Raw genomic sequence first — 26,282 nt, 5'->3', positions numbered from 1 at the left:
GACAAATTAAATTTTTAAAGAAAAAGAACATTTATATAGTGCAATATCTATGAAGCGTGAACAAAGGGCTCCCTAGCCAATACCAACACTTAACATGTATAATGAGACATATGACGCCTGTTAGGCGATATTACAATTTTTTTGCAACAGATACAAAGCTGTTACGGCCAGCTACTCATTTTACATCAGAGTATGGTGAGAGAATGTGAGTAAAGAGCCTTTTCTAAGGACTCAATATGCACCGCTCAGGGCAGGACTGGAACTCTTTTCATACCACAAGACCACCCAGCCTCAGAGAAGAGCACCCCTTTTGGACTAGTGCAAGTTGAAGTCAATTTTATATTCCTGTCTTGGTTGGATTGGTTTTTTTTGTTGTTGTTGTTGTTGTTGTTGTTTTTTGTTGTTTTTTGTTGTTGTTGTTGTTGTTGTTTTTTGTTGTTGTTGTTATTTTTGTTGTTGTTGTTATTGTTGTTGTTTTTATCACGAATCACGATTCATCTGTAGTGTTTCATTCATCCTATTTTGTTGATAAAGGGAAAACTGGAAACGTTCATTTGATCTGTTTTTGTAATTAAATTGAAGCTTACATTCAATTTCACATTGTTATTTATTTATTCAAGCTTCGAGCAGCAACATTTACATCACTCTATGGTATGAAATTCACTTCTTTTTTTGTTGTTGTCTTAACTCCTTTTGTTTTTTTGTTATTTTTTTTTTTCTCATTTATTTTGCATTGTTGTCTTTTCTCATTGATTCAGCCAAGCGTAAGAACAAGGCACCCGTAGTCATTATCAACCCGACCTCTCAAGAAGTCTACCTGCCCAATTCTGCTATTTTGGATGGGTCAGGTATGCTGAATTGCAGTTAGTTAATAGTCACCATTATCATCATCATCATCACCATTATCAATATCATTGTTGTCGTAGTCATCATCATCATCATCATCATCATCATCGTCATCAAATTCATCATCAAATTCATCATCATCATCATCATCATCATCATCATCATCATCATCATCATCATCATCGTTGTTGTTGTCATTATCATCTTCATCATCATCATCATCATTGACTTGATTTCAATACACCTATTTTGAAATTCTCACCATTTTCCAGGCAGTACCGATGACGACAAGATCGTTTCATATAAATGGGAGGAAGTATCAGGTCCCTTACAGAACCACGACCTGAACACAGAGGGACAAATGTTGACAGTGAAGGATATGGCTCCGGGGAAATACGTCTTCAGACTGACTGTCACCGACTCGGATGGGGCCAGCAACTCAACCGAGGCCAATGTAGTCATTAAAAAGGGTATGGCAAGAGGAAAAAAAAAACAGCTTTGAGTTTTTAATTATTATAGCGAAAGCATAAATCCACAACAACGTGGCTTCATTTACGTTGGCTTTAACATTAAAGGGACCCGGGACCTAACTGAACTGAAGCGAGTAGAAAAGAAGACAATGCCGGAAGCGATGTTTAAATTTTTTTTCCAACAGTATCCAAACGCATGTTCAGATATGGTAAGCACCAATTTTACTACTATGATATAGTAGAGATAAGTATGGACACTAGTGTGAGATGCAAGGATTTTACACACTTCTTTGATCTGTAAACTGATTTTATCAAACACCAGAATCCAAATAGCGTCAAAATAGAAAATGATTGTGATTACTTATATATCACAGTATCTCTAAATCGTCAATATTTCATGTGTTCATTGTAAGAACAATTTCCATACTATCATATCAGTAAAAATAAGTATGGACACAGTGTTTAGTAATGAAGGATTTTTACACACTATCGTATATGTGCTACAATCATGATTTATATCTAAACAACCAGTTATTTCTCGTTGGTGTCTAAAATAGATACAATATTTATTACAGGTTCTCATTTTACAACTTGTACATGGTGAGCAAATGTAAGAAAAGGGCCTTTTCCACGGACACAACTTTTCACTATCCATTACCCTTTCCATGCTGCTCTCTGTCAGTTCTAGATTGAGATTGCTTGTTTTGTTTTTTTTTCGTGGTACCGGTGAGGATTCTTAGCTGGGAGGGAGACAGTCAAATTTTTGAGAGATGATATTTTTTTTTTTGTAAATCATCTCTTTGTTTTGTACTGTTCTTGTTATTAGTTTTAAGATGTGTTACACTTTGTAAACATTTGAGAGTATCCTTAACAATGGGATCCTTTGCTTGTACTTGGATGGGACTGTAACGAATCAGCTCAGACTTTGTTATTTCAACTTTTTTGTTATCAACGATACAGTAATTTTTAATCATAAATTTATAAAGTGACCAGTTCAGACGGAGATCTTTCTGTAACTAACTAAAGATAAAACATAATCGTCTTACGATGTTCCTAAGAGTGTTTGCACAGTCAGCATTCATACTCATATTCAACACGTGCACAACACAATATGCATAACTCTAGGAAATCCCAAGAACTCTAACCTATTCACACAAAGCCAAACAACTATGATACATGTTACAGTTGACTTTAAGGTAGTGTCAAAATAGGCACATAAGTGGATTGCCCATGGAATCTTCTGTCCCTTTATGAACCAGTCCCCTCTGTCTTGCTTGTTCTTTGCTGCTTTTAACTTAATTGAGCTTTTGTATATAACTCAATATCCAGTAAACATGCTCATAGCACTTTACAAATCGTCCCTGGACAGCAACAACCCTTAACTTGTAGGACGGGACATGACGTTTGTTAGGCGATGTTATAATTTTTTTTTTCGGACAGAGACGACACTGTTTACGGCCAGCTACTCATTTTTACACCTGAGTACGGTGAGAGAATGTGAGTAAAGATCCTTTTCCAAGGACTCAACTACGCGCTGAGCAAAGCTCAAACTCAGGACCTTCTGATCCGAAGCGAGTGTCATAACCACTAGACCACATAGGCGCACAACTTCAGATCTATAATTTTTCTTCTATTTCATCTTGCTTTCTACTCGTGCTGAAATGATTTAATCGTGTCGCAAATCTTGTAAAACTCCTAAAAACAAAAACAAACTAAATCCATTATTTTCGTGCCTCTCAGAGAAAGATTACCCCCCAAAGGCAGACGCAGGATCGGATGTTGTGATCCATCTACCCCAGAATTCCCTCACGCTCTACGGCAACGGCAGCTCGGATGACAACGGAAAGCTTCAGTACGAGTGGATTAAGTTCACGGATGATAAGCTGACCGCTGGAATGACGGTGAGTGCTTGAATCATTGTCACATATTGTAAAAACGTTACAAAGTGAAGTGTTTTTTTGTGTGTGTGTGTGTATGTGTGTATATGAGGCTATGGTAAAAGGTAGGTTCTGTGACATTCGCCTCAAAAATACTCCTATTCTTAGTTATATGTAAAAACTAAGGAAAAATATTCATCTTCAAGCGATTTTAGAACCCAAATACGTGGATATGATTCCAAAGGATTTAGTACGATTTTTGGACCCAAATACGTGGATATGCTTCCAAAGGATTAAGTACGATTTTTGTGACCCAAATACGTGGATACGATCCCAAATGATTTAGTACGATTTTTGAACCCAAATACATGGATACGATTCCAAAGAATTTAGTACGATTTTTGGACCCAAATACATGGATACGATTCCAAAGGATGTAGTACGATTTTTGGACCCAAATACATGGATACGATTCCAAAGAATTTAGTACAATTTTTGGACCCAAATACGTGGATACAATTCCAAAGGATGTAGTACGATTTTTGGACCCAAATACATGGATACGATTCCAAAGGATTAAAACAATTTTTGGACCCAAATATGTGGATACGATTCCAAAGGATTTAGTACGATTTTTGTAATATTTTAATGTTTTTTCCCAATGTTGAAAATGATACATATGATGCAATGATACATACATACACGTCATACATCAACTGTTGTACGATGCATCACATTTTGTAAATTTATACTATAATTTTAATATCATTTAGTTATATAATGCTGCTTTCTACTAATATTTTTCTCATATCTTTATGAGGATTTGAATAGGATTATGCATTTAAGCATATTTCATAATTTAAATGGCCTCAGGCCACATTTAAGCTTTTACTTCTTGTTAAATAGAAAATTTTCAGTGCAGATTAAATTTAACTAACATCTTTGACAATGAAGCCTTCAATTAAAAACTGTATTACTAATAAGCTTAAAGATAAATTGATTATTTCCCTGTATAATAACTAAAATGACTATATTTTGATTTTAAAAATTTATAATGATCATTTATTTTTCTTTATTATTTTGTATGAGTCTGATTTTTTTTTTACTACCAAGTGGCAGCTTTAGGAACGCTGTTTGGTTCAAAATGCCTCATCGGAAGATATGTTTAAAAAGCATCTGTAGACTTTGTTATTTTCCAAATTGAATTGGTGACGCCCCTGTAAAAGCCCTATGAGCACTTCGTTGGGGTATGGAAGAGCGCTCAACAAATATAATATATTATTTTGACTATTATTATTACATTTTCTCTATTGTTGTCAGATTTTTTAAATTTTGTTTTTTTGGGGGGTTTTTTATGATGCTGTGGGGTTGTTTAAAATAAGCAGACATTGCCATATGCATTGATGTGCTTATTATTTTATAGGAACTAAAATTCATTTTCAGATATTTATTTTTTTCTGTTATTTTTTTATTTTTATTTTTTTGGGGGGGTTTAAAATCAGACAAAATTATTTGCACTGATGTCCCTATAATTTGTAAAAGGAACTAAAATTTTATAATTTTTTTTTTTGTTTGTTTAAGATCAGACCTAGTCATTGGTATTATTGTAATTATTATGAATTTTGTTGTAATATTCATTGTTGACATTGACAGGGTGTCAGGTCTCCAGTTCTACACCTCTCCAACTTGGAAGTCGGAGACTACAGGTTCTCTCTCAAGGTCACAGACTCGGCAGGTCAAAGTGACTCTGCTGATGTCCACGTCTTTGTCAAGCCTGGTACGCAAACAGATGGTTGAATTCAAGTGTTCGATTTTTCAATAATTTTGTTTTCATTTCTGTTTTTTTTTTGTTTGTTTGTTTTTTGTTTTTTTTTTGGGGGGGGGGGGGGGGGGTTGGAAAAGCGTTTTCTAGCCACTGTTCTACTTACTACTACTACTACTACTACTACTACTACTACTACTACTACTACTACTACTACTCAACTACTACTACTACTACCACTACTACTACTACTACTACTACTACCACCACTACTACTACTACTACTACTACTACTACTATACTCTACTACTACTACTACTGTACTACTACACTACTACTACTACTACTACTACTACTAATATTACTACTACTACTACTACTACTACTACTACTACTACTACTACTACTACTACTACTACTACTACTAATACTACTACTACTACTACTGCCACCCCAACTATAATTACTAGTAATATTTTTTTTTCTTTGAGAGGTCATTCCAATTGTTTCTGTTCTTAGATGGAAAAAACATTTTCTGTTGTTTTTACTTCATAAGATATTGGGATGAAACTGTTTTCATTAACTGTTCTAGAAAAAGATGTGTAATTGTATGTCTAAGCCCTTACCTCTTCACCGAATCGACACACACATTTCCAATAAGACATTCTGGGGTTCCTGATCTCCCATAGTGGGCAGGGAGGCACTTATTGTGTCTTCTATCCCCTTATATCAGGTATTCCAACTTGCTTTTTGTCTTTGTCTTGAAATTGAGATTACTTGGTTTTGTCTTGGTCCTGGCTGGATGCCCTAGCTGAGAGGGAAACAGTTAAATGTATAGATAGTTTTGGGAGATGATAATTTTTTTTCCTTGTAAATCATCTCTGTGTTTTGTACTGTATTATGTTTTGATTACATATTATAAACATTTTGTAAACATTTGAGTGGGGATCTGTGCTTGAGTCTGGATGAGACTTTTAGGTGATCTCAAACTAAGCACTTTGATAGTGTGCTCTTGTAATCTACATCTGTTTCCTATTTGAACCAATTCCCCTTTGTCTTACCTTTTCTTGGGTGATTTAATTGTAATTCTAGAACTTTTTACTATCCCATTTTCTTCCTTTTTAATGGTTTTGATATGAACTTAATGTGTTGCAAGAGCTGTAAAACCCTTAAAAACAAATGAACATCTACACCGACTTGACACACACAAATTTGGAATAAGATATTTATTATTCACTATAACTCAATAACCCAGAATCTAACCACCCACCTGTTGCCACGACTGCCGGAGTGCTGAACGTGTTCCTGCCCAAGGAGAGCTTAACCTTGGATGGGAGTGCCAGCTCTGATGACGGAGAGGGTCCCTTGGAATACAGCTGGACACAAACTGGGTAAGGATAGAATGATGAATGGATAGATGGATGGGTGGATGGATGAATGGATGGATGGATGGGTGGATGGATGGATGGATGGATGGATAGGTAGATAGATGGATGGATGGATAGGTGGATGGATGAATGGGATAGATGGATGGATAGCTGGATGGATGGATGGATAGATAAATGGATGGATAGGTGGATGGATGGAGGGATACACGAATAATAGTAGAAAGACAGGTAAACAGGTTGATAGATAGAATAGATTGATTGATTGATTGATGATAGATAGATCGGTAGGTAGATAGGCAGGCAGCTTTGAAGGAAGGAAGGAACGGAGGGAGGGAAGGATGGATGGATGTATGGATAGATTGGTGGGTAGGTGGATGAATGGGCTGACGTGTGGATGGATGTATGGATGGTGAGTGGATGTATTGATGTTAGGATGAGTGCCGTAAGTAAAGCGAGAAATAAGTAATAAATAAATATGAACATATGTACAATGTTAGCTCTCATTGTCAGAATCTCGACTTGGAAATATTCCCCCAATTATTTTTTTTTCTTTTTACCCCATTCCATCACAATGCAGAGGTCCTACCACACTGACCATCACCAACAATGACAAATCAGTTGCCCTGGCAACAGGGGAGATAAAAGAGGGCAAGTACGAATTCAAACTGACAGTGACAGATGGAGAGAGAAAAGAAAACTATAAAGAAAAGGAAGACAGTGGAGGATGATAATAAGTTAGAAGAAAAACAGAATCTTTAAGAGCCAGTATGGACCATGAAGGGGTCTCTATAGGTTTCTATAGGTTATGGTAGACTAGCGTCCTATCCAAATGATAACAAGAAGAAGAAGAAGAAGATGGAGGAGGAGGAGGAGGAGAAGGAAAAATAAGAAAGAGAAGAAAGAAGAAGGAGAGGAGGAAAGAAATAGGAAGAAGAAGTGGAGGAGGAGAGAAGGAAAATAAGAAGGAAGATGAAGAAGAGGTGAGGAGGAAGAGAGGAGGAAGAAAATAAGAGAGAGTGGAGGAGGAGGAGGAGAAGGAAAAATAAGAAGGAGAAGAAAGAAGAAGGCAGAGGAGGAGGAGGAAAAGGAAAAATAAGAAGGAGAAGAAGGTGGAGTAGAAGAAGAGAAGGAAAAATAAGAAGGGGAAGGAAGAAGAAGGAGGAGGAGGAGAAGGAAAAGTAAGGAGAAGAAATAAGAAGAAGGTGGAGGAGGAGGAGAAGGAAAAATAAAAGGAGAAGAAAGAAGTAGGTGGAGGAGGAGGAGGAAAAGGAAAAATAAGAAGAGCAAAGAAAAGGACGAGATTGAGGAGGAGAAAGGGGACCCATGAAAATATGTAAAATACGTATAACTTTACGACAGAATAGCACAATAACTCTGTACAATTCCTTGTTGTTCACACAGACATCAATCAGCCCCCTGTGGCCAATGCTGGGGGAGACAAGGTGGTCGTTTACCCAGCAGGCCTCATCACACTAGACGGTACAGCCTCATCCGATGACCACGGAATCAAAAGCTACAGCTGGAAGCGGAATGGGAAGAGCCTGGCTGCCGGGGTGGGTTAAAGGGAACAAAAGAGTGATGTAAAAAAAACAAAAAAACTGGTCCCAATCTCATTGGAAGTGTTAAACCAGTCTTCTAGAGGTGTAATTAATCATCTGGTTTTCAGAGTGATGGTATCTTATTTTCTAGTCTGAATTTTTGCTGGTCGTCAATAAAAATCTTCCATCTTTGCTCTCCGTTAATGAAATAGTTATGCTACCTTTTTATTCAATATGTAACCTACTCTATATTAGTCCCCCGAAGGGTTGGTTTTACATGCACACTTCCAAGGATTTTGAACTGGAAAAGCAGTAGGTGTGATTTCACGACCTTCTGATCTATATTGAGAATATGTGACCAATTGCCCCAAAATGGTATCATGTTGGGGTGATTTTGATGCTGTGCCAAATGGTCGTTTTCTGAAGATTTGCCACAGAAACTCGCCGCACAAAAATATTGTTATTTGGAAACACTGAAGAAGATATTCATTTTCATCTGTTTTTCTTGATTAGATATAGTGAAAAATAAAACAAGAACAACGATCTGAAAGATATATTAGCAATACATTTTTAAAGTGTCAAAAAAGTAAGTGTGGATAAAGTTGATATTTTGTCTACACTTTTTGTAAATCTTTGAGAATCTATTTCTTCTATTCCATTGGTGCTAGTTTACCAGTTTTATGGTTTATTTTACCGATAGAAATTGATGAAAATGGGTATCTTCCTCCAATTTCAATTAAATGAGTACTTGGGTATAAATGTGGTGAATGTTTCAAAAATGACCTTTTGGCACAACCTCAAGTACATTAAAAGTTTTATGGCCAAAATGTAAAATATATGATTTTGTCATTTCTTTGTATTTATTAAATAATTAAAGTTATTTTTATCGTGCCAAATAACACATTGAGCTTGCGAGTATGAGTTATTGCACGATAATGATTTTTATAAATACAAAGAAATGAAAAAATGTGTTTATTCCCCCCTCCAAGTAAGATTATTAGATATTTCGTGACCAATTGTATGGTAGCAGTACTTCGATTCACCATAATTTGTGTTTTTCTCCATCTGCTTGAATGACAATTTGACCCAGATAGTAAAAACATTGGATTTGTATTCATGCACACCAAAAGATTAATTTTAACTGCCAATAATAATTGCCTTTTACACCTTATTTCACACCAATAAAATGTGCGCAAATATTCTGCAATTGATGCTTAGCATCAATATCAGATTATATTAATGTTTAAGGTTGCACATTGTTTTGCGCGTTGCATGGTATGGTTGAACTGGCATACAGAACATTTTCTTTTCTCTCCCAGGCCGTTGTGAATGATTCAGACAAGAAAGCCGTCCTCCAGCTCGTTGACCTGATAGTGGGACAATACCTATACACACTGAAGGTGGAGGATTCAGAGGGGTTGACGAGCTCTGACTCCGTCACCGTCCTAGTTAAGAAAAGTCAGTAAATTTTGTTAAAAGTGATACTAAGCTGCTAGAAGCTTTGGATTGTAAAAAGTAATTAACAAAAATGACAACAGCTTTTGAAAAGTCGAAAAACCACAAAATACCAAACACAGAACGTTTTGGGCTCAAAACCCTTCCTCAGCCAATTACAAAAACAATTATACATGACTTAAAATCCAGACAGAAGACAAGTAAGTTTTTAGCAAGCGCCAACTACTTTACTGTCTGGATTATTATTATTACTTTTATTATTATTATTATTATTATTGTTATTTTTATTATTATTATTATTATTATTATTATTATTATTATTATTATTATTATTATTATATATCATTATTATTATTATTATTATTATTATTATTAAATAATAATATCATCACATCATCATCATCATCATCATCATCATCATCATCATCATCATCATCATCATCATCATTATTATTAGTATTATTATTATTATTATTATTATTATTATTATTATTATTATTATTATTATTATTATTATTAACGAATTTATTTGATGTATATTATTACTATTTAAGTTGATGAGATGGCTTCTCCATAACAAACAAACAAACAATGTATTTTATATTTTCCCACTCAGATCCCCATGAGAAAGACGTTGTGGAATTGATTCTAAAGGCTGACATCAACAGCTTCACCACTTCCAATAAGGTACGAGTTGATCCAGCAGTTTGCTGCTCTGGGATCTTTCCTATATTGCTATCTTATTCCATATCTGTTTTGAAACAAACCATATCACAAAGTCTTTTGATTTTGTTATGTCTAAGGTAGAAACCTAATTGTGGAAACTGCTCCTATTGTTTTTTTTGGGGTTTTTTTTTTTTTTTTTGTGGGGGGGGGGGGGTGGGGGGGGGGGGGGGGGAGGGGGGAAGAGAACTTCCTCAGTGTGTGAAATTATTAAACAATAAATTTTAAAAGCTTTAAAAAATTGCACTACAACCATTCTCATCAAGAAACGCAATCAACTCGATGTAAAGTGTGTTAAGTCCTTATTTTAATATTATAAGATATTGTTAATAAAAAAAAGTAGTCGTTCAGAGCCATCAGGCCCATGGAGCTGGAGTTTATCTTGTTTTCTATAGCGTGAAATGGAATGGACAATACCTATTGCTTGCTACCCTTTGGATAGGACTCTAGTCTATCGCAAAGTACTTTCCACTATATCTAACAGACCCAGCTACCCAATTACTGCTGCTGGGTGGTAATAATAATGATGATAAGAAGAAGAATAAGAAGAATAATGATGATGATGATGATAATGATGAAAATGATAATAATAGTAATAATAATAATAATAATGATTTTTAAAATGGTAATAATAATCATGAGAAAAATAATAATAATAATAATAATAATAATAATAATAATAATAATAATAATAATAATAATAATAATGATAAATCTTTATTGTCCATGGAGGCAATGTTTTCATACTTTAATTCTTTCAATCTTCCGTTCCAGGAGAACTTGTTAGACCAGGTAGAGTTGTTATTCCAAAGCCCCTCAGATGACCAAGAGACGGATGTCAAGCCGTTAGCACTGGAGGAGGATATCAGCACCGGACAGTGAGTGGAACGAGTCAGTTATTGTGTGGCTATGTGGTCTTGTGGTATGACACTCGCTTTCGGATCGGAAGGTCCTGGGTTCGAGCCTCACTCTGCGCCTAGTTGAGTCCTTGGAAAAGACTGTTTACTCACATTATCTTGTACCTGGTCGCTGACAGCGTTGTCTCTGTTGGAAAAAATTGTATTATCACCTAACAGCCTCATGCCTCGTTCTTTATGTTAGATGTTGCTGTTGGTCAGCATTGACGCCTTTTTGACTGTTTTTAGTTGTCTCTGCGAGCCATGAAGCCGAAAGAGCCAGAGTTAGTCCCTGTTTCTAAAGCGTGAAACAGACAAAAGCAATTTATTTATTTAGTTTTTATTCTATTTATTTATTTATTCATTTTTATATTTATATATTTATTTATTTACTTAGTTATTTTGTTTATTTATTTATTTATTTATTTATTTATTTATTTATTTATTCATTCTTTTATTTATTTATATATTTATCTATTACACTTGCATCCCTTTGTTTTCAGCATCGTCCTCACATTTCTGGTGTCTCAGAGACTCAACGGTGTGACGTCTGTAATGCCGGGCACGAAGGCCCTCAAACTGCTACAACACAAGCTGGACTCGGGGAAAATTCTAGATTATTCCATTGTCCGATTGGACCTTGTCTGTAAGCTTTGATTTTCTTGATTGTTCAGAAGTTAAGGAAACTTGTGTGAAAAAGTGCATTGCGCACTCTAAAATTCAAATTATACCTTTAATACAAGACAGCTATGTTGTTCTGGTAGTATGTGTGACACTCGCCTTAGGATCGAAAGGTCCAGAGTTCAAGTCCCGCATCCTACTCTAAGCGGCACTTTGCTGAGTCCTTGGAAAAGGCTCTTTACTCACATTCTCTCATGGTATTCAGGTGTAAAATGAGTACCTGACCTGTAACAGCTTTATCTTTGTCTGAAAAAATAAACAAAATGAAATATCACGTAACAGGCGACATGTCTTGCCCTACATGTTAAGTGTTGCTGTTTGCTAGGGACCCCTTGTAAAGTGCTTTGAGCATGTTTAGTGGATATTGCGTTATACTGCTGTCATATGGTAAAAGGACATAAGCACCAACATAAACAATAATGAGCTATTTATAGTATGGGAATCCCCGTTTCATGGCGCACAATACTATCTGGATCATGTAGTAATGTGCAATATAGGTAGTGTACACTTGGCTAAGAAGCTCACAACATTGCCATCCAGAAGTATAACGGACCAACACACACAAAAAACTCTATGTAACCATTAACTTTTATAGTCTGGATAATACAGTTAAGCGAGAATAATTACTCATAAACGTGGATCCAAAAAAAAACAATAGTAAAGACCCGAGTGACGTCAATTTCATTCTATCTATAACACTATCAAAAATACAACGTTTTAAAATTGAAACATTAAACAAATGTGTAAAATTTCCGACCATAGCTCAAAACCAACCCCATGGCTCTTACGTCATATGACACTCGAATCGGAAGGTCCTGGGTTCGAACCTCCCTTGGCACATAGTTGAGTCCTTGAAAAAGACTCTTTACTCTCTCTCAGATGTACTCAGATGTAAAATGAATACCTGGCTGTTTACAGCGTCGTCTCTGTCCGAAAAAAAATTGTAATATCGCCTAACAGGTCCCGTCCTAAATGTTTAATGTTGCTGTTGGCCAGGGACCCCTTGTAAAGCGCTTTGAGCACATTTAGTGGATATTGTGCTATATAAAAGCTCAATACTTTTTATTATCAAAAGACGGCTCAAGTTTTTCTACCCACTTTACTTCCATTTCAGTGTGCCAAAACAACTGTTCATTCCACGGCTACTGTGACCAGAAGAGCAAGCAGTGTGTCTGTGAGGCCTTCTGGATGCCCAATGTGTTCTCATCTTCTGTGTTTTCATCCAATAGTAATTGTGGTAAGATTCTCTCTCTCTCTCTCTCTCTCTCTCTCTCTCTCTCTCTCTCTCTCTCTCTCTCTCTCTCTCTCACACACACACACACACACAAACACTCTCTCTCTCTCTCTCTCTCTCTCTCTCTCTCTCTCTCTCTCTCTCTCTCTCTCTCTCTCTCTCTCTCTCTCTCTCTCTCTCTCAATGGTGTCTTTCATACATTATCATCATCAATTTTCATCATCATCATCATCATCATCATCATCATCATTATTATTATTATTTTATTATTATTATTATTATTATTATTATTATTATTATTATTATTATTATTATTATTATTATTATCATTCTTCTTCTTCTTTTTCTTCTTCTTCTTCTTCTTCTTCTTCTTCTTCTTCTTCTTCTTCTTCTTCTTCTTCTTCTTCTTCTTCTTATTATTATTATTATTATTGTTATTATTATTATTATTATTATTATTATTATTATTATTATTATTATTATTATTAGTATTATTATTATCATCATCATTATCATTATCATCATCATCATCATCATCAACATCAACATCATTGTCATTAGTATTTTCTCCCAATGTAGTATAGTTTAATAATATCTTCTTTCCCTTTCATTCCTCACCGTTTCAGACTGGAGTATCCTGTATGTAGTCATCATCTGCTTCATCATCCTGGTTGCCTTCATCAGTCTGGTGTGGACTATCGTCTGCTGCTGTACATCTAAAAAGTTGGTGTCATTTACTGCTTTTAAAAAAGATATTTTTTAATTGAGCTTTGATGTAACGCAGATATCCACTAAATGTGCTCAAAGCACTTTACAAGGTGTCGCTGGCTAACAGCAACACTTAACATATAGGACGGGACATGACGCCTGTTAGGCGATCTTATATTTTTTCGGACAGGGACAACGCTGTTAACGGCCAGGTACTCATTTTACACCTGAGTATGGTGAGAGAATGTGAGTAAAGAGCCTTCTCCAAGGACTCAACTCTGTGACAAGCGGGCTCAAACCCAGGTCCTTCCGATCCGAAAACGAGTGTCATACCACTAGATCACATAGCCATTGCCAAGTGAGTTGTCGTTCAAAGAAATGATCCCATTGGTTGAACTGTTGAATACAACCCACTATTCACTTTATTCAGGTGGTCATTGCCTTGTAATGTATAGTAATTTTTTGTTTGCGAAAACTAGGAACTGACACTTTTAAAGAAATTTGTTTTGATTACGTATGAATGCACATATGATTATTCATTGTCTTTTAAGTATCCCTCACACCGCACTCTTTCTGTCCAGATGTAAGGTTCGTCTCAAGAGCAAGAGAAGACACCGGTACTCGTTGTTACGAGACACAGAAGACAAAGACACGCATGAGAAGCTGGAGATGATGACGAAAAGTAAGTGGTTTTATGTATTCTCTCATACTTTGAAAAAACATTCAGTCCCTTTTGTGTGAAGCGATTAAAAATTTAAAGAATGAAAATAAAACAAAATTCCTTTTTATTCTTTCCCATGAGGAATTTGTCTTTAGGGTCTATTCCAAAGGAAAGACTGGAATAGCCCAGGCATCAGTCGCAGTGCAGTGCTGCAAAGTGAGCTAGGGTGATGTGACTTGCTCAAGGCCACACAACGCAGCGGGTGATCGGACTCGTTAGCTTTTGTGTAGGAAGCAAAGACCGTACTACTGAGCCACGCTGTCCTATCGGCTCTACCAACTGAGGAATCAAGACCCCCTTTTAAGACACTGATGAAAATGAAAAAGTTACGTTATAATATCTCTTGCCTTTAGTTTACATTTATATTGGTTTTGCAAGAAGAAAAACACCATTTTTGCTGTAGCGACAGAAATTTCTATTTAACACAAGATGAAATCAGAATTTTGTAAAATTGAGCATTTTTGAGCTTTTATATAGGGCAATATCCACTAAACATGCTCAAAGCGCTTTACAAGGGGTCCCTGGCCAACAGAAACACTTAACATGTAGGACGAGACGTAACGCCTGTTAGGCAATTTTACAGTTTTTTAGGACAGAGACAACGCTGTTGACAGCCAGGTACTCATTTTACACCAGAGTACAGTGAGAGAATGTGAGTAAAGAGCTTTTTCCAAGGACTGAACTATGCACCGAATGAGGCTCGAACCCAGGACCTTCCAATCTGAAAGCGAGTGTCATACCACAAGACCACTTAGCCACATAGTAAAATGCGTCATCCTGCTATCGGTCCCTTTGTGTGTGAAGCGAGTACCCTACCAACTGAGCTATCAGTCCCTTTGTGTGTGAAGCGAGTACCCTACCAACTGAGCTATCAGTCCCTTTGTGTGTGAAGCGAGTACCCTACCAACTGAGCTATCAGTCCCTTTGTGTGTGAAGCGAGTACCCTACCAACTGAGCTATCAGGACCCCTATTTAGATTTATACAATTAATCTTAAAAGTTATCTATTTGTCACGAATCCGAAGGATGACTGAAGTGAAGAATGTATCAATAAAGATGAGAGAAGATAGATTTAAATGGTTCGGACATGTAAAGAGACGAGAGAGGGAGTACGTGGGAAGGAAAGTATTGGACTTACAATTAGCGGGAAAGAGGAAAAAGGGATGCCAAAAGACTAGATGGATGGTGGGATAAACTAAAGGATGATATGAAAGAACTGGGCCTGGAGGATGATGATGCTCTGAACCGAGATGTATGGAGATGTAGCTTTCATTATGGCAACCCTGCAAAATGCGGGATAAGCTGAAAGAAGAAGAAGAATCTTAAAAGTTATCTATTTCATTTTTTTTTCCCTATCCCAGGTAAAATCCAGAATAGCAGCGTTATGATATCCGAGTCAGACATCTCCAGTGACGACGAGGAAACCCTTTTTATCAGCAATAAGAAACCCTCGAATGGTCTCAATGGAAAACTCTCAAACGGGATGAAATCGTCTTCATACAGGACTAACCTCAAAACGTGATGCAATCTTCTGTGGATATATAGATAGATAAATATTTATATATATCTATATACTGTAGTGTTTGGAATTCCAATGTTAATTCATTTCTGTTATAAAAATGCTATTTTGATTATGATATCAGTGTCAACGCATGACATAATCAGTCGGAAGGTTAAAATTTTGGATTTGCATTTTTTGCCTTTTCTGAAAGAATATGCTCCCCAGAGCATTTTAATCTTTATTTGAAGTAAATCAGGTGATTTTTCATGAAGTTATAGTCAAATGTATGGGAAAGGTATCCAGTAACTTTTCTCAAATTTCATACTTTTTCAACTTGGCTAGCTGTAAAAAATATTTAGAAGTGAAATTAAGCCTTGATATTTCCTGAAGATGTATTTAAAAGGGTTGATTTAATCATTTATGATAAGAACTCATATTTGATCAAAATTGACCTTCTAACTAAACTTGGCAATATTTCAGTTCAAACCTTTTCACCATCATTCATTGTAACATATTTCTGTGATTCTATTTCATGGTTGTACATTATTCCAATAGTATTTGGATTAATTTCTGAATATAACCATAATCCCGAGGGACCAAAGTTTTCCATTAGTTTTATTATTAAAGTCGTGGATTTTGTGTAGTGGATGCATCGTTCTGATCATTCCAATCTCAACATCTGGCAGTTCATGGCAGTTTGTTTTTATTTTTTTCTACAAGAACAAGGGAACTCGATCACAAGAAACATGAATGTTGTTGTCATGTTGTCACTCAGCAATAAAGCAATGGACGGCCGACCAATTCGATGTGGTTATTTTAGTGTGAATGATTTTTTGAAGTAAAAAAGATTCTAAAAACCCAGCATTTTCTGTCGCCGTATTATCAACAGTGGTGGAAAATCCTAGTGTTGTGAAATGCTCAAACTGTCAAGTGAATCAAGGATTTGTGCTGTATTAATTTATTATTTCAAAAGTGATACTAAGATGCTAGAAGATGTTTACTGTTAGAAAGTATTGAACAATATTGAATATAACAGCTACGAAACAGAACAAAACACCAAACACAAAACGTTTTGGAAAGATCGTATTACTGGCCGACAAGACATGCCACAAATACTTTCCAGCCGTCTGCCCGGATATCAAGTGATTTAATAATATTTTTAATGTTTTTGTTGTTGGCTGAAGAAGGGTTTTAAGCCTGAAATATTCTATGTTTGGTATTTTGTTCTTTTTCAAAGCTGTTATATTCACTTTTATCCATAATTTATGATTTATATTTTTTAATATACTAACAAAACATGTCGAATGATTATTTGTATTATTCTCTTCTTTCCTCCTGAACTCCTATGAGCTCCTATGAATAAACAATAGAACCTCTTTGGTCAATTTCATTATCGTACAGAACGCAAAACGAAAATGATGAGGAAATTATGAATTGTAAGTTGATCTCTTTTTTTTTTTTAAATCCAAAACTGATTTCCATCCTGTAACAAATATATTGATTACATTATATACCAATGCACTCCTCAAATTGGAATTTTTTTTCTGCTTGCTCGAGGAGACATAGAAGGAGCGAAATTTACGTCGCTCAGCCCTTTTAAAAATTGTTTTTAGACAACCATTTTCGTGATTACTTCTCACTAAATTATATCAATCAGACTATAAACGTTCTGGATTAAACACTGTTTCGTGTTTCGGTAGTACATTATATCCGGCTGTTGGATGTTGTGAATATTTTAACTAAATGCATAGCATCAATACTCAGGAAAACTTGTTAAATTAGATTAAATATTTTTTCTGTAAACTTAGAGATGAATCTGTTTCCAGTAGATGCTACATTATACATATATATCCTGAAAGAATTAGTGAGAAACCTTTTGAACACGTAAAAGGAAAAGAAAGGAGAGAAGAAAAAAAAACCCTGTTAATCTCTTATACTGACAAAACTGTTCTTTCCTTTGCTGGCAATATTAGTTCCATGACTAACATCTCGTTTTGATTGATTCAAAGTCATTTATTTATGTCAGAGGGGAGGGAGAGGAGGGTAACTTATTTTGTTGTTGTTTTTGTTTTGTTTTTTTTTTAGTTTTGTTTTGTCTAGATAGAATAATATGTTTTGTAAGCAAACTGCTGAAAATACACTTTGAATTTATAATAATGCTACACTTTTTGTGTGACGTTCCAAACCTTTCATCTCCCTTCTCTCTTTCCATAATTGCACTCTCAAACTCTTCAAATGCACAGGCTATTCTAAAATTGAATCAAATTTAGTTTGTTCTGGCCAATGTCACCCCCCCCACCCCCCCCCCCCCCCCCCCCCCCCCCCCGGTCACATACAGAGAACAGAATCAATAACTAGGCATGTTGTTGATGTTATAATATTGTAATTTGTGACCTCCTAGTGGTATTGTCTTTAAGCAAAAGTTGACTTTAAGAATGTTTCCTTTAAGCAAAAGTTGGCTTTAAGAGTGTTGACTTTATGCAGATTCCACTTTACCTTATCTGAAAATTGTCAGTGTTTTGATCGATATTTCTCGTCCCTTAGAACTACGATTTATTTTTTAAGATTTTGCTTTTGTCATCCCACAAGTGAAAATGGTGCCAAAACTATATGTCGCTAATCGCTAGCTCTCTGGTGTTCCTCAGTCATCTGCCTATTATTGTTTTTAATGGGAATGATAACCAAGTGTTTCAACAATGCTTTCTTACATTGAATTCTGGGGTAAGTGGTGTTTGAAAATATAAAAATATATAGTTATAGATATATATATATATATATATATATATATATATATATTATATATATATATATATATATATATATATATATATATTTAAGCAGATCTTATTTTCCAATGTTGAAAAGAAAATCTACATATAAATATATTATTCAAAGCATATCGAGGTAGTTTTAATGAATAAAGATATAATATATCGTCTTTGATTTCACAAATCATCATAAGCGACAAGTTTCACATACTATCATATCAGGAAAAAAAAGTGTATGGACACAGTGTGTTAGTAATGAAGGATTTTAATCACTATTGTATGTGCTACAGTCATGATATATCCAAAAACCTCTAGTTATTCATGCATACAAAATATATAACATAATATATTTTATATTTATATATTGTCAAAGTGCTCAAATGTTGCTTATGAAATCAAAGACGATAATATGCTTTTAATTATAAATATGTTATCATATACTAAAAAATACCTGCACAGATATATAAGAGATAACTCTACTACCGTAGTTACTGAGATTTGATGTTGTGATTGTGGTCCTTCTATTTCCATAACTGATTCAAAGGGACTGTAATACCGTAGTTACTGGGATTTGATGATGTGATAGTGGCCCTTCTACTTGCATAACTGATGTTGTGTGATGTTGTTTGATATTGTGTGTGTGTGTGACAGTGTGTAATGTTGTGTTAAGTAGGATAGGAATGTGATTCCATCTTGATCGTGATGAAGTGAATTATTACTGTAATTGTGATGTAAATATTATTGTTATTTATTGTTATTATAAAAACATGATGAGAGATTAGCGTGGAACTTATTTTCTGGTGAATATTAGTTGACAAGGTTTTCCTGAATTGTGTCCATTTCCTTTTTATGCGAATTCTATATTGTTTCAATGCTGATGGTTTTCCTCGGATCCGCGGAAATCCGCGATTTTTTAGACTGGGGAGGAAATTCCTCTTTTTTTAAAGTTATATTTCCCTCAATCAAATGTACTGGCAGTGAGAGATTTGATGTGTGGTGGAACAAATAGGTGCAGTTTCCCACTCTCTAGAAGTTAGCTAGAGTATCAATGATAGTTTATCATCTCAATTGCTCTAAAACTGTGTGTGTGTGTGTGTGGGGGGGGGGGGGGGGGGGGGGGGGGGTAAAATTAATGGGGCTTAAAGGCAACCATTCAAAATTTTCCTCCCTTTTCAGTTTTTGGCACCATCAGCACTGTTGTTTTTGATTTTGTTTTTGAATTGACTAATGTATTGAGTAGTTTGTAGTTCTATTCCTTTACATTCCTTTACATGCTTTTCACAGCTGTTTTATTCATTTACTGGGGGGAACCTTTGACCTCCCGTGGTGGGCAGGAGGTCACGCTGTGTTTTTTATCCTCTGTTTTTCCAATTGCTTTCTGGAATGGGATTACTTAGTTTTGTCATAGCCCTGGCCGGGGTCCTTGATTGAGAGGAAATCAGTCAAATATAATGTATACAGTTATAGTTTTAGTTTTGGGAGATAATATTTTATTTCCCTTGTAAACCATCTCTCTGTTATGTACTGTTACATTTTTTTTTAATGGTTTGTAAACATTTGAGTGTATTCCTCTTAGCGGGGACCTTTGCTTGTGTCTGGATAAGACTTTTAGGTGATCTCAAACTATGCACAATGATGATGTGCGCCCTTGTAATCCACATCGTTTCCTCATTTGAGCCATTCCCCTTTGTCTTACTTTTTTTTCAATTTTAAATCTATAACCTTTTCAACTCTTCAATTTTCTTCATTTTTACTGGCACTGAAATGACCAAAATGTGTCGCAAATGCTGTTAAACTCTTAAAAACAAACGAAACATTCGTTTTTATTTATTTCATTTTACAGTTCACAGCTTCTAGCAGCTCAGTATCATGAAGAAATCACGATAAACTTTGCTATATAATCTAATGAGAGATTGGGTTGTCGTTGTATTGTTCAACTATAAGATGACATTATCAAAGTTTGATAAATATTTGAGATGTTTGCAATCTTTGGGCAAAATAATATCATTCGTATGAAATGAATATGAAATTAGTTTTGGTATTTTTTAACAATGACTCAATTATTGGGTTGAAATTGAGATAATATAAGCATATGTAAATGTTTATATCTTGAAATAGCAATAAAGGATAAAGAGGTAGAAGAACCTTGAAGAATTCCAAAACAGTGTAATGTGTGTGTGTGTGTGTGTGTGTGTGTGTGTGTGTGTGTGTGTGTGTGTGTGTGTGTGTGAAAGAAAGAGAGAGAGAGAGAGAGAGAGAGCAAAAGAGGCACACAGAGAGAGAAAAAGAGAGAGTGAGAGAATGAGAAAGAGAGAGAGATAGAGAAGGGAGAGAGAGAGAAAGAATGAGAAAGCGAAAATGAGAGAGGCACAGAGAAAAAGAGAGAGAGAGAGAGAGAATGAGAAAGAGGGAGCAAGAGAGAAAGACAGAAAGAGAGAGAGAGAGAGAGAGAAAGAAGAGACAGTAATGTCTTACTACCAATGAGAATTCCTGCTGTAGTCGAACCATTTGTATTATACAACCTGTTTACAATAATTATTAAAAACAATAACCTACTAAAGAATTCCGTATGTTCACTAAAATTCCACAACAAACTTACAAGGAGCGCCATTGGTTGGGATATCCTAGTTCTGTTATTATATTATCAACTAATGTATTTTATTCATGGTTGAGTTTATATTCTTTACAAGACTTTTGTACATAGTCTATTTATATACAGTAGGTGATTTATGATTTGGAATTGTTGTTTTATTTCATTTTTTAGATTTATTTTCTTTTTCTTTTTCTTTTTTCCAATTACCAAACTTGCTCGCACCCACCGATTTTGTTTTGTTTTGATTGACACACCAGTATTCACAATTTTGTCACAATTTTTGAAATACTATACATTTATTAGTATTATTATTATTATTATTATTATTATTATTATTAATTATTATTATTATTATTATTATTATTATTATTATTATTATTATTATTATTATTAGTTTTATTACTTGTATTATCGTTATTGTTGTTATTATTATTATTTATTTGATATTTATTTTGCAGGTAGGAAATGTTATGTTTACTTTAAAACAGATTTTGACGTTATTTAAATGCACTGTCTTTTTGTCTTATTATTCCAAAGAAAATCTTTTGATTTACTCACTGATTTAACAGCTATTATTCAGTCCTATAATGAATGATGTACAATGAACGGGAAGATGATTTCTGCTTCTTTTGATTCTCCAAACTGTTTTGTTTTTGCCCGTAGTCGTATTCCGTGTTCTCTCCTGGATAAGTAAATAAAGAAAATAAAATTCCCTTTATTCATCCCCAAGGGGAAATTTGTCTTTAGGGTCTAATCCAAGGGATACTGGAATAACCCAGGCATCAGCTGCAGTGCAGCACCGCAAAGTGAGCTAGGGCTAGGTGACTTGCTCAAGGCCACACAACGCAGTGGCGGCTGATCGAACTCGTTACCTTTTGGGTACGAAGCAAAGACCGTACCGCTGAGCCACGCTGCCCCTCATTATTTGCCCAGGCTGTGTTAGAAGTCTGTTTGTTTTTATGGAGAAGAACACGGTAAGGAACAACAGGCAAATAAAAGAGCTTGAAGAACCAAAAAGAAGACACATTGTTTTGTTTTGTTGGGTTTTTTTTTTCTTTTAAATTCTCACCAACATCTCAGCAAAACACAATTATTTTTACTTTTTTTTTCATTTTTTTTTAAAGCCTGAAAAAGTGTGTATTGAGTAGAGTCAGACAAAGCAAGAAATAAAAATTCAAGTGAAAAAAAAAAAACATCCCAAAAAAATCAGCCTGGGGGATCGAACATTATACCTCCTGATTTCCATGCTGATTAGTAATCAGGAGGTCTGAGGTTCGATCCCCAGTCGAGTTAGGCTGATTTTTGTTTTGGGATGGGTTTTTTTAGAAATAATTTTCTTGTATTTCTCTTTCCTGCTTTTGTTTGGCACTGTTTCATAGCGATTCAACGCTGCTAGAAGCTGTGGACTGTAAAAAGTAATAAACAAAAATGAATTATAACAGCTTCAAAAAAGAACAAAATACCAAATTTGAAACATTTCAGGCTCACGACATTCCAAGATTTTTCTTGTAGAGAGAGGACCTACCAAATTTCTCAGTTGTAAAGATCTGGAATTTAGTATAATGTATTTTTATGTTTTTATTGTTTTGTTGTTGTTGGCTGAAGAAGGGTTTTGAGCCCGAAATGTTCCGTGTTTGGTATTTTGTTCTTTTTTTTTTAAGCTGTTATATTCATTTTTGCTTATCACTGTTTCATACACACTGTTTTAGATTTTTATCTGACTCAAATGCTGGCTCCCTGATTTGTCAGTTTTCTGGCCTAATTATTTGTTAGAGTATGGCAGATGATAATAGGATTCAACAGTCATGACGTCACTTCCCTTGTAATGACGCATAGTAACTTAGTAACTGGTTCTAAACTATATGAACAATGGCGGATGCCCTTATGAAATACTTCTCCAACGTGCATGAAAGTGTATCCAGAGGAGAAAAACATTATAAATCTGATCATGTTTTGACTTTTATACATTCTGATCACATGACACATGAAAAAGTTCTAGCCAGCTTGAAGAATAAATAATACAGATTTTCTTTGTTTGGAACCAAGATGCTCATTGCTGGGCAACGTGACATCAGACTATTGAATCCTATTGTAATACGACAATGTGCTGCTGGGTTCTTCATCCTTTCTTATCTGGAAATCGACCATTTCGTTTTATTTTGAAAAAAATTTTATTTAATGTTTCTTGATACTCAAGGGCATGAATAACTCTTAAAATTTAGCTGGAGTCTTTTGAAGTCAATTGGGACGATGGGAAGTTTCGTCTCGCTGCATCCTCTATCTCCCTCTATCTGTTTTTCCTTTCTGTTTTGCTTTTTGTCACAGTCCCATACCCGTTTTCCAATTGTTTCCTGTCGTTGTCTTGGAATGAGATTACTTGGTTTTGTCCTTACCCTGGCTGGAATTCCTTGGCTGGGAGGGAAACAGTCGAATGTATAGTTGTAGTTTTGGGAGATGATATTTTTTTCCTTGTAAATCATCTCTCTGTTATGCATTGTATTATGTTTAGTTTACATATTATATTATATGATTGGTAAACATTTGAGTGTATTCCTCTTGTTGGGACCTGTGCTTGTGTCTGGATGAGACTTTTAGGTATCTCAAACTAAGTACTTTGACGGTGTGCTCTTGGAATCTACATTTGTTCCCTATTTGAACCAATTCCCCTTTGTCTTACCTTTTCTTTTGTGCCTTAATTGTAATTCTAGAACTTTTTACTATCCCATTTTCTTCCTTTTTACTGGCGCTTATATGACCTTAATGTGTTGCAAGCGCCGTAAAACCCTTAAAAACAAAAAAAAAAACAATCACAGTCCAGGAACTGACTCGGATTCCAAGCCTAACTGAGAGGAAAACAGTCAATATTTGTGGGACTCTTTTCCATTTGTAAATCATATCCTTATTATAGTTTTTTTTTATTTTGAATATAAAATATTTTGGAAGTATTTGAGTGTCCTTTCACGCCGACCCTGTTCTTGTGTCTCGATGAGACTTTTATGTTGTTTCTAACTTGACACAATTGACAAATTGCTTCTGAAAATTTACTTCTCCTCCTGATTTGAAATAATCCCCTTCACCTCCTTACCTTTTTTCTGGAGTCTTTAGAACTGCAGATTTATAATCTTTTGACTTTCCTGTCGGTTTTCCTTTTGACTGGGACTGAAATAACCGTTGAGTCTTGTCTTGTAATTAAGTCACAACTCTGTGCATTGAAGGCAACCGCAACTGTGACATAAGTGCTGTAAAAACAGCCAGCCCATGCATAGCGGGTGGTTGGATGGGAGCATCACCCTTGAATCATATACCTATGATGTTCGCATGGGTGTACGATCCGATAGTGATGTTTATTCTTCTTCTCTTTACTAGCCTATCCTGCTTCTTTGGTTTGTGATTGTATTTTTGACAGGGGATATTTTTTTTCCTGTAAATCCTCTGCCTGTTTGTTCTTGGTTATTTATAATTTAGCTTATGATATCTTTAGGTTATGATTTTGATTGACATTTGTACTATTTTTGTTAGATTGCTTGTTTTTTTTTTGTTTCAGCGGTCTCTCATATAACCTCAATTGTGTTGGAAGAGACCTAAAGCAACAAACAAAAAAAAAGCCCATGCATACAGTGCAACCCCTGGATAATGATATCGCCCGGGACTGGAAAATTATGTCGTTATTCCAGGCTTTCCAAGATGGCGAAAAAAAAAAGGGGGGGGGGTGAAGAGACCTTGAATACATAAAAGTGTGATGCGCGGCCACTTCCCAACATTAGAATTTGTATTTCTCCTGTTTACAAAGGGTACACCAGTTACGCTATCACTCTCAAATGTGTATTGTCATTGTTTTGATCATAAACAGTGCACGAAAGCTATTTAAAAAAACTAAGAATAAATGAAGTCTAGTTTTTATTTGTATTTAAAATCCACGCGACACCGCTAATGAGTTTTCAATACTGACATTTTTATTTAAGTGCACCAAAATTTCCAAGGACTTAAAATTTAGTATCTTGCGATGTTTAAAAAAAAACAAAAAGAAAACACACACACAAACACAATAACATCAAACTTGGACTGATGTTTAGAAGAAAGAAAATTGATTTTTCAAGTGGAAATAATAAAGAGAAAGAGGTTGTTAATAATAATGTTATTGTTTTCCCTGGTATCCAACATTTTATAAGTATAAGACCATAAATATCCATGATTGTCCCTATTGGATATGTCATTGCATATCAGTTAACCTCCACTGACCTCAGACAGGTAACTAACGTCAGGGAAGGTTATCGGACCCTTGAGAGTTCCATCTACTTTTGCTTTGGTTCCATATGAACAGGTGCTGATTCCATGCATGCAGTGTAGTAAACATGTGTTCTGATTGGTCAGTAACAAAGCAATCTCATTGGAAGAGGAAATATACGTTTTTTATTGGTTAAGAGTACCAGATGACAACAGTCGAGTATCAAACATCTGTTTCAACTGCCGATTATTGTTGTAACAATGTAACAATGTCGCTAAATGGGGTTTTTAGTTTTACTAAAACGTGTGTCGCTATTTTGGGGGGTTTTATTACTAATAACATATTGCAAATCAGAGATCAATGTCGCTACCCAGGGGTTGTCGTTATTCAAGGGCTTCACTGTAGCTGTTAAGGGTCCTGTCCTGTTTTCATTGGTGGAAGTTTCTTATTCTACCATGTGAAATGATATTATTTTATGTTTTCCATTCCTGTTTTGCCGGTGACTTGAGTCAAATCTAATCTACAACACTGCACATAATATATTCTTTTTTTTTTCTCTATATATTTTGATTTTATATTTTCATTTTTCCTTTTATTATTTTTGTTGTTGTCGTTGTTCTTGTTCTTATTATTATTATTTTCATAACTATTATTATTATTATTATTATTATTATTATTATTATTATTATTATTATTATTATTATTATTATTATTATTCTGAGTTTTTGCCAAGATGAGGTTTGTTTAAATCAATTGATATTTGAGGGACGAGATTTCTGTCCAAATTTTTATATATGTGTCTTTCCCGAGTTCGACAGTTAACTCGTAAAATAATCACAAGTACAGTAGTTACACACCCAATGACAAATAAAAGTTAGTGACAAGCTCTTGGTAGTA

At 35.1% G+C, this 26,282-nt stretch overlaps 1 protein-coding gene across 1 annotated transcript in view; it reads left to right on the top strand.

Moving 5' to 3' along the window:
• The window catches only part of LOC144956609 (dyslexia-associated protein KIAA0319-like protein), a gene marked incomplete in the record, with an annotated part of 87,406 nt that extends 69,323 nt beyond the window's left edge, over positions 1 to 18,083 (top strand). Inside the window, 15 exon segments of the mRNA XM_078887225.1 lie at positions 759 to 848; positions 1,119 to 1,316; positions 3,057 to 3,217; positions 4,847 to 4,970; positions 6,211 to 6,346; positions 6,921 to 7,054; positions 7,727 to 7,896; positions 9,201 to 9,339; positions 9,953 to 10,023; positions 10,834 to 10,937; positions 11,459 to 11,601; positions 12,751 to 12,873; positions 13,497 to 13,593; positions 14,160 to 14,260; positions 15,660 to 18,083. Of these exon segments, the coding sequence (XP_078743351.1) occupies positions 759 to 848; positions 1,119 to 1,316; positions 3,057 to 3,217; positions 4,847 to 4,970; positions 6,211 to 6,346; positions 6,921 to 7,054; positions 7,727 to 7,896; positions 9,201 to 9,339; positions 9,953 to 10,023; positions 10,834 to 10,937; positions 11,459 to 11,601; positions 12,751 to 12,873; positions 13,497 to 13,593; positions 14,160 to 14,260; positions 15,660 to 15,820 (1,952 nt within the window).
• Positions 18,084 to 26,282: the final 8,199 nt, after the last annotated feature.

Source organism: Berghia stephanieae, chromosome 11 (genome assembly GCF_034508935.2).
Source record: "Berghia stephanieae isolate SIO BIC M18660-M18661 chromosome 11, UCSD_Bste_1.3, whole genome shotgun sequence".
NCBI lineage: Eukaryota > Metazoa > Mollusca > Gastropoda > Nudibranchia > Aeolidiidae > Berghia > Berghia stephanieae.
The sequence above is the reverse complement of the archived record's forward strand: the minus strand, read 5'-3'. Positions and strand labels throughout refer to the sequence as shown.